Source organism: Tachysurus vachellii, chromosome 9, assembly GCF_030014155.1.
Source record: "Tachysurus vachellii isolate PV-2020 chromosome 9, HZAU_Pvac_v1, whole genome shotgun sequence".
Lineage (NCBI taxonomy): Eukaryota > Metazoa > Chordata > Actinopteri > Siluriformes > Bagridae > Tachysurus > Tachysurus vachellii.
Genome location: NC_083468.1, coordinates 21,854,164 through 21,866,663, shown reverse-complemented (window position 1 = coordinate 21,866,663; position 12,500 = coordinate 21,854,164). Strand labels below are relative to the sequence as shown.

The 12,500-nt window shown below is 40.6% G+C and overlaps 1 protein-coding gene across 9 annotated transcripts in view; it reads right to left on the bottom strand.

Annotated features, from left to right (window-relative positions):
- Nucleotides 1–12,500, bottom strand: part of frmd4a (FERM domain containing 4A) — an 89,442-nt gene that overhangs the window by 22,279 nt on the left and 54,663 nt on the right. For 4 of the 9 annotated variants that reach the window (XM_060878236.1, XM_060878238.1, XM_060878234.1 and 1 more), the window contains exons 6-12: nt 10,860–10,916; nt 10,367–10,389; nt 8,648–8,731; nt 8,099–8,164; nt 7,099–7,156; nt 6,729–6,815; nt 3–78 (exon numbers count right to left, since the gene is read on the bottom strand). In XM_060878236.1, coding sequence (XP_060734219.1) covers nt 3–78; nt 6,729–6,815; nt 7,099–7,156; nt 8,099–8,164; nt 8,648–8,731; nt 10,367–10,389; nt 10,860–10,916 — 451 coding nt within the window. Of the gene's footprint in view, nt 1; nt 79–253; nt 417–6,728; nt 6,816–7,098; nt 7,157–8,098; nt 8,165–8,647; nt 8,732–10,366; nt 10,390–10,859; nt 10,917–12,500 lie in introns of those variants that run through there. The other 5 variants (XM_060878237.1, XM_060878239.1, XM_060878235.1 and 2 more) reach the window with 3 other exon arrangements.

Genomic DNA, 12,500 nt, shown 5'->3' with positions numbered 1-12,500 from the left:
CCTTCTAGGATCATGGACTTCCACTGAGAACTTCTTCTCTCTGAAGTACAGATTCTCCAGCTGCCTCCATTGAAACACCTGAAGAGACGAGAGAAAGTCTTGACAGCGTCCCACCAATGTTTCTTTCACTTTCTTAGTGTTCAAACTCTATCCACGCACAAAGACGAGATCCGTACACACACACACACACACACACACACACACATCAGGCTGAGACTAAATTCCTGATCTGCAATGCACATCCAAACCGCACCGCTGCTCTCTTTGTCCTTTTAAAGCTGTGTGCTGTTCTTTAGGCCTCCTCCTGAGAAATCCAGCTGCTGTATGTGTGTCAGATTCTCTTTAAGCATACTGTACATACGTGTATGTGTGTGTGTTAGAGTGCAAGTCTGCGTATACTCTGTGTGTTTGGAAAGAGAATGAGAAAGGGAGGAGTTAGAAAACCCCCACCCCCTCCCTCCATCCATCCATCCATCCCTCCCTCCCTGACTCCCTCCCTCCCTCCCTCCCTCCGGGACACACACTTCCTGCTCCCACCGCGGACTGTGCGTGGGCGGGGTCTCTGCAGAGTTCAGAGTGACATGCTTGTGTGTGTGTGTGTGTGTGTGTGTGTGTGTGTGTCCACAGAGTAGTCACAGAGCTTTGTTTGATTCACCCCTCCTTTCTCTTCATTCACTCATAAAGCCAGGTTCTGGTTCTCATTACACACACACACACACACACACACACACACACACAGTAGGGTTTTGTGTACTACACACATGTTGGACTCCGGCAGTCATCAGCTGAATAGATGAGACAAAGAGAAGGAGGGCAGAAAGTCTGAGGAAAAGCTGCACGGCTAAAAATATAGGTTTCCATCACTTTCAGTCTTTACTCACGCAATTTCAGATGCTTCTGACTTTCTTTTAGACTAAATCATGACACGCAATTCTGCTTCGGACAACACGCGCTGATCCGATTCAGCATATCCTTTCACCAAAGGAATTCCAACGATTATTCCACATGAGACCCACTTGCATACAAGCGGCAATTAGTGGCAAATAAAAACAAACTCCTCTGTACAAGCAAATGGGAGAGGAAGAGAAAGGGGGATTAAAGGGGGGAAAAAGTGAGAAAGAGAAAAAGAGAAAAAAAAAGCAGAGAGGGAGGAGGGAGGAGGGTGGATTTAAAAAGCTTAAGAATTTTTTAACAACCTGGGAAAACAATGGACAGATGAAGGAAATACGGAGAAGACTACAAACACACACACAAACACACACACACACACACAAAGTTGTCCATCTATCATTCATACTACACTAAACCTAAGATAGGGAGCAACATTTAATGTTACTGTGTTCAGTCTTCTGAGAGGCTGGATATTCTCTCAGGACAAAAAACAAATCTGCCTTAACACTTTCTCCACAGCTTTCATCTTGCAGATTGTATTGCTTTAGAAAGAGAGAAAGAGAGAGAGAGAGAGAGAGAGAGAGAGAGAGAGAGAGAGAGAGAGAGAGAGAGAGAGAGATGATCTGTGACGATCTAAACACTTAGTTCTAGCGGTGACCAATGAGGTGGAGAGAATTAACCACACCAAACAATGTTCAGGCTACAACAAGGTGGGCCTTGAAATTATGGTCAACAGAAAATCTGATGTGTGTGTGTTTTTGTGTGTGTGTGTTTATGTTTGTGTGTGTGTGTGTGTGTGCATTCACTATTAAGTCTTGCCAACACCCTCATGACCCTCATTGCACTAAATGGAGTCAGAATTAAAAACTGAAAGCGAACTGGTGCACAGCACGAAAAAGACATGAAAAACGTGAAAAAGTTTGTAGTAAAAAACAAACATTGTGGTCTACAGAGCGACTCTGTGTTCCTGCATGCTGTGCCTGTGACATTACGGGTCACAGCGAGAGCTACAATACGCTCATGCTCAGACTCATGCTCTGAATTTAGGATTAGGATCGACTAGATCAGGTCAGGGTCAGTAACACGGTCAGGTTCTTGATTATGGATAATACAACTTGACAAGACATGCTGTTATAGGAAAATAATCAATGTTGGGATGTTATGGTGTAGCCTAATGTATTATTTTCCCATAACATCATGTCCTGAAGTGTTTTACTCTGTTTATAACACAGAAAGCTGCCAATAATTTTTAATAAATAAATTAATTAATTAAATTATCGAATTAAATATAATAAAATACTACGAAATAAAAACATGAGGATTTTTATTTATTTATTTATTTATTAATTACTCTATCTGTTTATTTATTAACTAATTATTCTTATTATTTGTTATTTAAGGTATTATTTAAGGTCCTGTTAGGGCCAGGGTTAGCATTAAGGTTAAGGTCCAGGGTAAGTTTAGCATTCGAAATAAAAGAGTGAAATTTGGGGTTAAGCTTTAAGTTAAATGTTATAATTTATATGTGAGCGTGTAATTGGGATGCATTGGTAATTACATTTATGTTACATGCTATAAATGTCCTACCGTGTCTCAAGTGTTCTGGAGCCAGGAGTCTCTCTGTTCTGCTCCAACATAAATGTCATGGGTGTGTTGTTATTATGACTATCGCACACTATTATTAACCTCCGCAGAACACGACACACACATCCTGCTGTCTACTTTCACAATGAGAGTGTACATGCCGTGGTACTATCAGAGGGATGATAAACGACAGCACACGCAGAAACTCACAGAAACGCACAGAAACACACACTCGTACACAGTGTGTGCAGGAAGGGTGAGTGTTGTGTGCTGTGTTTAAACAGCATGAGCCATACTGAGTGCTGTAGATGAGGGAGGTCTGTTAGATGACGAGCAGGACACACTCAGCACTGACTCATGGGAGATCAGAGACCATTTCAAACACACACCCTCGAGGGATGGACTGGACAAATGAACTAATTTACTAATTATCTAGTACTAACCACTACTTAACTACTACTGCTGGTTGTGAAAAACTCAAATCACATACACACCAGCACATACACACCAGCAGATTCACACCAGCAGATACACAACATCACATATACACCAGCCCATATGCACCAGCAGATACACACCAGCACATACACACCAGCACATACAGTACACACCAGCACATACACACCAGCACATACAGTACACACCAGCACATACACACCAGCAGATTCACACCAGCACATATACATCAGCACATATACATCAGCACATACACACCAGCACATACAGTACACACCAGCACATACACACCAGCAGATTCACACCAGCACATACACACCAGCACATACAGTACACACCAGCACATACACACCAGCAGATTCACACCAGCACATATACATCAGCACATATACATCAGCACATACACACCAGCACATACACACCAGCAGATTCACACCAGCAGATACACAACATCACATACACACCAGCACATACACACCAGCAGATACACACCAGCACATACACACCAGCACATACACACCAGCACATACAGTACACACCAGCACATACACACCAGCAGATTCACACCAGCACATATACATCAGCACATATACATCAGCACATACACACCAGCACATACACACCAGCACATACACACCAGCAGATTCACACCAGCACATATACATCAGCACATACACACCAGCACATACACACCAGCACATACACACCAGCAGATTCACACCAGCAGATACACAACATCACATATACACCAGCACATATGCACCAGAAGATACACACCAGCACGTACACACCAGTAGATTCACACCAGCACATACACACCAACACATACGCACCAGCAGATGCATACCAGCACATTCACACCAGCACATACACACCAGTAGATTCACACCAGCATACACACCAATGCATATGCACCAACAGATACACACCAGCACATACACACCAGCACATTCACAACAGCACATACACACCAGCACATTCACAACAGCACATACACACCAGCAAATACAACCAGCACATACACAACAGCAGATACAACCAGCAGATATACACCAGTAGATTCACACCAGCAGATACACACCAGTATGTAAACCACAGACAATTAAGGTTGGGGACTGGATGACACCAAGTATCGACCTTTATGTAAACGAATGAGACTTAACTTTTACACGCTTCTCCAAAAATCAAACATTCTGTGCTCGTTTTTAACGCAGCACATCAGCTCGCATGTGCACACAGTTATTGCAGTATTACATCAGGAGTGAGTTAAATCCTATTAAATAAACTCAACCGCTAACTCGGTCTGCAACTTTACAGTGTGGTTCAGATAACTATAACCCCTGCCTTCACACACACACACACACACACACACACACACACACTCTCACTCACTCACACTCACACACACCCAGGGGTGGCCAACACGCTTTAAATCATTAGCATATGTGAACTAATCTGCAATGTATAGAAAGTAAATGCAACGTTTTTCCAAAATACATGTTTGTGCATAGAAAATAATGACATATGAAAGACAAATAAAATAAATAAATGAATAAAAAATTGCATGCTGACATTAAATCCTGACTGTAACCCAAGATTAATTTAAAGGAATACTCAAAGTTTTTTTTCTCTGTCTAATTTCTATCAACCACATCTGTAGCCTCTTAGAGACAGTGAAGTTGTCCTGTTTCTCTGTAGTGAGAAAAGCACATGATCCTGTTCACTCCCAACTCACTTATAATGGGAGTCTACGGGCAGTTGTTGAAATGTAAATGAAGCTCTATTTATTTGTCATTTGATGGAATTGTGAAACACTGAGGTCTGATATTCCTGGGATTGAATCCATTGTAAACCCGAACAGGACAAAATCGCTTGCTAAAGTTAAAGATAATCGGATCAAACTGTCTTTTTTAAAATACGACTACTAAATGTACAAACCCCAAACCTGCAAAAATGTGGAACTGACCTCGACGTAACATAATGTACTTCAGAAATCTATATAAAAATAGAGTATATTAGAGCGTTATGTTAATTTATAAGACTTTCACTCATGTCCGTTTCGCTCTCTCGACCTTAGTTTATTGTTTTTTTTGTTTTAAAAAAATTCTCTTATATAATAGTCACATATTTCCAAACTTTCTTCATCAACTGCCCTTAAATGTCAGTCACACACGTATAGAAAGTCTAGAATATATCCTGTAGCTTTACAATTTCCCTTCCATTAAAGACCCAAACCTGCTACATCATGACAATGCACCTGGGCACAAACCGAGCGCCATAAAGACATGGTTTGAGAAGCTTGGAGTGGAAAAACATGAGTGTCCTGCACTGAGCCCTGACTCTGACTCAACCCCACTGAGCACCTTTAGGATGAACTGGAACACCGACTGCACCCCAGACCTCCTCACCCAACATCAGAGTCTGATCTCATTAATTCCCACAGTTACGCTCCAGCATCTAGTGGAAAGTCTTCCCAGAAGAGTGAAGCTAAATCTATGCTACAGTGAAAGGGGACTAAATCTGGAATGTGATGTTAAACAAGCCCATATGAGTGTGATGGTCAGGAGTCCACAAAATTTTGGCCATATAGTGTACTGTATATAACAGGGTCAGACACACACAGGGTCAGACACACACACACACACATACAGCTCATGAGTGCTTTTTACTGTAGGCACAAAACTACTTCCTTTTAAATGTTTAGTTTGTGCAGAAACCTGTGCCAGAGCTTTCTCACTCTTTCTCTAACTAAGCGTTAAGTTCTGCATTAGTGTGTGCAGTAAAGACTGATCAGATACATGCTGGGAGAACCTCGGCTATTAAAACCTACTTTAATAACGATATGGGTAAACTCACCTCTGTTATGTGAACTGATTTCTCAGTAATTGTGCGTTCTGCTTCGTTTGCACCCTTGGTCTAAAATTTCTGCAAAATGCGTCTCTTTTTCGTTCCCTTTCTGCTTTTCTGCTTCTCCTTTCCTGTCTCTGTTCACTCTCTCTTTCTGAGTCTCCTTCTCCTTTCCTGCTCTTTCTCTCTCTCTTTCTCTCTCTCTCTCTCTTGCCCTTTTTTTCATCTCTATGTAACAGATCTCTCTGAGTAGGCCTGTAGGTTTGCCCTCACGCTTGGCTGGATGACACTGGGCTTTGAACGCTATTTTTAGAGTGTGGTTTTAAAGGAAAGTGCACAAATGCATTTTTCCAGCACCACACACAAACTCTGCAAATCTTCCCTTTTAGGATTGAGACACAGGTTAAAGAAACCAGCTAAACACACACACACACACACACACACACACACACACACACACACACACACACACACACAGGGAGTAAAAAGGTATCAGAATGTTGGATGTGAGTTATGGAGTGCGATCTGTCTGAAAGTTTGTGTTTCTCTGTCTCATGTTTCACCCCGAAGGGAAACCGCAGCGGCCATTAACTTCAGGGGTCGTTCACAGAGCAGAAGCTTTGACCCTGTAAGTTCTCAGGTGATTTTTGGTGATGTCATGTGCTGAGAGGTCAGCTACATGCACAAACAAAAGAAGATCGCACCATGTAGCATGTTAAAGATGCGTTAAACATGTAGTCACTCGAGGTTGATGTTTTGGTTTTTAAACTAAAGGCCTCTCGTTTCCAGAAATACACAGACTGTCTCGACGCGGTTCAGACTTATACAAACTGAATATCTCGTGACAAGCCATGAGATGTGATTTGAGACTAGAAAACTCACCAGACCTACATACACATTGAGCAATAAAGTAAGGAGAAAAAAAGAGAAGGACGGAGAGAGTTCCTTACTTTTCTGGGTTTCACTTTGTCTTGGTAGTCATACTGAAAGATGCCTTTATAACTCAGACCCAACCACCACGGGATACCCTGCTTATCCTGAGATGGAGAGAGAGAGAGAGAGAGAGAGAGAGAGAGAGAGAGAGAGAGTTGGGCTGGGTGTCAAAATTTATATCGCAGCAGTGGATGATGGCAACGTTGTTCTAGAAAGGCCCACATTATCACCTAACACCTTCTTATAGAAACAGAACATGTGTGTCAAACAGGGTCATGTGAGGGAGAGGAGACTGTACTCGTGTGTGTGTGTGTGTGTGTGTGTGTGTGTGTGTAGGCTGAAGCTAATACTGATACATTTCCATGCACTTATGAAGTAGAGACCCACCTTAACCGCATAGTAATGCACTCCATATGTAGGCAGTGACTCCACTATGCTCATATAACTGAGAGACAGAGAGAGAGAGAGAGAGAGAGAGAGAGAGAGAGAAAGAGAGCGAGAAGGGGGTTTAAGAACTCACATAACACAGCACATAGACCCACCTAACTGTCCCAAACATTCACGTATTTAATCACTAGTAAGTTGCACCAGCATCGAGTGACAGGAAAAAAATCTTCAAGCCACTTGGTCACATTTGCTCCTTTTACAAAAACTTAATAACAAAATGTGCTTATTATAATAGTCCTATATATAATATAACTCCTCTGTTTGGATGAAATTAATGCCACTGTTACAAATACTTGTATTTAGTAGATTTTTTAACAATGTACATTTATATTTAATAACAGATATTCTCAGAATTTCTTAATAAAAGCTAATTTATGGAGCATTACATTGTGAAGTCACTAAACAGCACGGCTTTGGGCCAATCCTGTTTGATACGCAAATGAAGGAATTGATTGTTTAGCCTTAGAATAGTTATTGGTAAAAGAATATGTATCTAGAGAACGTATATACAGTGTCGCTTGAAAGTTTTTGAAGCTTTTAGATATTTCTATATTTCTGCATAAATATGACCCAAAAAAAAAAGTCTCAAAAGCAGACACATATATTATATTTGATATTTTTTTAATTGAGGAAAATCCAACATTATCTATATGTGAGTGGCAAAAGTACCAAAAGTACCAAAAATCTCAACGCTTATGTCCTGAAATCCCATTTGATGCTGCCTGTAAATAATCTGAGCTTCTTCTTGGAACCAAATGAAGGGGAAGTGTTTTATCGGTTCACATATCTTTCATACTCCTGGTGTTTTTAATAAGGATTAGCTGTAGAGATGTAGTATCTCACATCTTCAGCCATTAGTTTGATCATTCAAAGTGACACAATTATGAATAGCATTCACAATTATAAAAGAGCATTCGTTCTTTGTTTGCGAGGTTCTTACTTGACGATAGCTTGGCCCCTGGACTGGCCGCTCAGCTTCTTATAATGCTCAATCACTCGGTCCTCGCTGAAAAGAAAAAAAAGAAAAATCACAACCAGACACAAACACATGTGCGCTGGGGTTAAAAATGACAGTTTCGTGGCAGGAGGATCGTGAGAACATGGCTGTCAGCCCGGTTAAATTCCACAGCGAGACCAAACAGCATGCAGATGCTGGGAGTGAAACCGGATACCAGGAAGAGAGATAAGCTGCAATGCTCAAAGAGGCTGTCTACAAACCTGCCACTGTGAGGATGTAACAGAGATGCAGAAGAATGAACTGTCATTTTCAGCAGTGGATATGACTCAGAATAACAGCAGAACCTCTGCATCTCATTCTGATTCATTTCATCTAAAAGCTAAATTAGGTCACTGAGCTTGAGATTTTTCTCTTTTTTTACAGTGCATTTGAGTATCTTGCTGCTGCACTGAGTGCACACTGATATTTATTAACCTTCAAATCAGTTAATCAGTGTGTGCGTGTGTGTGTGTGTGTGTGTGTGTGTCTCACCAGTAAGCGAGGGACGGGTGCTCTTTAAGAGCCTGTGTGGGCAGAGCGGGCAGTTTCTTAAGGTCTGCCCGTGTGGCATCATTACTGCAATACAAAACACAATTCAATCATTAGTATGTGCGCTCAGTTCCCAGAATGCACTGCAAAAGCCAGTGGCAAGAAGGCAGAGCACACAAACTCAATGCCAGGTGCTTAGCCTTCCACATGTGCCTATAGCATCACACAAGGCTTAATAAAAGATAAATAATACAGGTACGATACTTAAATTGTTCTCCATGAGTACAAAACCTTCCCTATATAGACAAGGCTCTTTAAAATGAATCAGAAAGAAGAAGAGTACAAAGTTAAAGAAATAAAGACAACAAAACAGAGAAATACAAGCTAAAGCAATCATGATAGCTTGACAGCTAGGCGGACAATTTTCACAAATTGCTAACGTATTTTTTTTTTTTACGTATTTAGATACCATTTCGATGTATAAATGGAGTTCCAAGCTATAGTTTTATCCTCTATCATGACTTAGAGAACTTATTTTACTCCCAGATTAATTGTCATGCTAACTCGCTGCTCTTTAATACAGCAGAACAAGCAGGAGTTCATTTAGCGGTCAAGTCTATATGTAACTACAGTGATATTTTACGCCTACAGAGTCTTACCTCAGCAACGTACCACCACTTCTGACAGAAATGATCACATTCCTGGTCATTTTTTTTGTTTAATCCTGTTTTCTCTACACTTTAGAAACATAATTATAAAGTTATTTGTAGCTAGTTAATATTAAACCTCAGTTATTAGCTAGCTAGTGCTCAGAGTCAGAATTTCCACTGGGGCTGGATTGGGGTTTATAATACTGTATGTCTCACTGTAATAGAATAGCGTCTTAAGTAGTCTGAGGGAATGGATGTTTTCTATATTTTTAACAAAATAGTGTACATACTTAGCTTAGCTGTCCGAAACTACGACTGATGCTAAGTGGCCAAACTTTAGTTGTTGATATTCCTGACAATTGGGTTTTGTTTTCAGTATCACAGTGTTTTTAGTTTGCCTGTATATATGCTACATGCTAGCTAGCTTATGTTTGATGCTCAGTTATTTCCTAGTTATTGTGGATATAAGTGATAAGCGTTTCTTTATCTGCATGAACAAAGTGTTTCAGGTTCTGTTGTAACAGTAGATTTAGAATTTTTCCACTTGGTCCATGATAAATCAGTTTTAATCTAACAGTATCCTTGTTAGCAAACCTAAATCCAATGAAACACGTTGTGAATACGAAACACTTTTAAATATTATATGATATAGTTCTTATTTCACCCATAACAAGATTGATGAATGTCAATGTGTTAGTGTGCAGAGATTAGGAAAAAACAAGGAAGTTAAAGGAAAGAGGGAATGAAAGGAGAGAGAGAGAGAGAGAGAGAGAGAGAGAGAGAGAGAGAGATATGGAGACAGGGTCAGAGTCAGTAACATAACACTGTTTATCCTCTGCATTCCATTTCCTCTCATCAGCGTCTGTTCCCAGGACTCCCGTCCCCAACCTCGTTCATTCACTCTCTCTCTCTCTCTCTCTCTCTCTCTCTCTCTCTCTCTCTCTCTCAGTGTTTGTGTGTGTGAGGTCTGTTATTCCACAGTGGCACTTTGATATACACTGCGATACTGTGATACACAGGATCAAGTGTGTGTTATTTGAGCTCTGTTCTTTTGTATGAACATAGGCTTTACCTTGTGAAGTCTCCTTTGGCCTCCTGGAAAAGAAAAATGTAGTTAGACAAAACTCCTATCAGGGTTAAAGTTTAACAGATCATACTGTATATATATATATATATATATATATATATATATATATATATATATATATATATGTGTGTGTGTGTGTGTGTTTGTGTTTGTGTGTGTTTGTGCGTGTGTTATGCGTGTGTTAGCATGGTCTCACTTTATAGTAACCTAGTGGGAGACTCAATATCTCCCATCTGTTTTAAATCCTGGAAAAGGTCAAACACAGACCAGTTCCACTGCACCTGCATTCTACTTGCACAGACACACACACACACACACACACACCACTAAAACTACATATGGATGTCCTTATGACACACACGGATGTGCAGTGAGTGTGTTTCCTATTTACTAAACCTCCGACCCCATCCCATCACCACCCCAAGCACACACACACACACACACACACACACACAATCCCACACCCCTCGGGACACACCTGCAATATGTAGGAGGCCAGCTCAAACACGACTTCACTGTCCACATCGATGAGCTCCTATAAAAAGAGAGAGAGAGAGAGAGCGAGAGAGAGAGAGAGATTGAATGTGTGAGTCAGAGACTAGCAATGACCAAATAATCTCAGCTGTTTCTCTTCCTTTGTTATCTTCTGATTCTAAACATATGTGTTTACTCTCTTGCTGACTAAGCACACGGACACCAGCAGGTGGTAATCACCTCATCTCACAAGGCAGGAATAACACACACACCTTTCTCCATCAGCACAGGGGGTCAAAAATGCCAGGAATGTCACTGAGAGTGATGTGTACTCATGCGTCATTTAACACTTTTGCCACAGAACGTTCCATTGCCCAGGATGTGAAATGTGTATAACAATATCTGCATACAGAAGATTTGGAGGAAACGATGGTGCATGTATGGAATTTATTTAAACCCGAGCCACTTCCTTTACAAAGGATTTCAACGGCTCCCGCTTCCAGACGTCTGATGTTCGCTTGTTGGCAGACTGCACCGTAAATAAGTCAAGTTGTTTTCTGACGTCTTGCTAATGCGCCGGTTTCCGTTCAAACAAAATGAAACCTCTCATTAATTTTACAAGCTCTTTTATTAGATCTTGTCCCATGCTGCTCTGAGATTTGAACTTGTCCTTGTGTTTAAACTCTCCTCCATTTTATTCACACTGAACGGTGAATAAAGTTATAAAGACTAGAATTGCTCAAGAAAAGTTTAGCATCATGTCCTTGTCAGGGATCCACCAGCCACACTTTCACCTAACCCACCTATCACTCCAAGCAGCTCTCCTACCTACCAATGTTCTACACCTGGCACTCATCAGCCTATATAACTATATCAGGCTATATAACCTCCACTCCCCACCAAGCTCATTGTCGTTATACAGTTCAGGCTGATGAACACTGCTGGACTACACAAGCTACGTACGCTACATGTCATAGTATTGTTGTTATTCACTGTTTACTTCTCTTAACGTTATTCTGGTCATAGCATTCACCAGGTTTTGCTACACCTGGAGCTTAGCAGCTGGTTTGCCGTTTTCTGCAATTGCCTCTTTTGTTTCTTCATTAAAACAACGTGAATTGCACTTCGGTTTCCAGCACGTTCTTCCCCCTGACAGTCATTAACACTTTTATGTATATATTATTAAATTAGAAATGATTATAGATTATTAAGGAAAGTGCTACAGTCACACTATTAGTGGATGTTGTAATAGGGAAGTTAGTGACTCTGGCTGACAAAGCATCGTTTGGCAAAAAAAGAGTCCTGGATGTGAAACATCTCTCACTTTGTCACTTTATGACTGTGTACATAGTTTACAGTTCAGAGAATTTCCTGTGCTTACTTTAGGTCATTTTTGTATTACATAAGAGCTTTTTTGTTGCTGTGTGTCTGGATCAAAGTATTTCAGGGGATATAGACACAGATATAGACACAGATATAGACACAGATATAGACACAGATATAAACACAGATATAGACACAGATATAAACACAGATATAGACACAGATATAAACACAGATATAGACACAGATATAGACACAGATATAGACACAGATATAAACACAGATATAGACACAGATATAAACACAGATATAGACACAGATA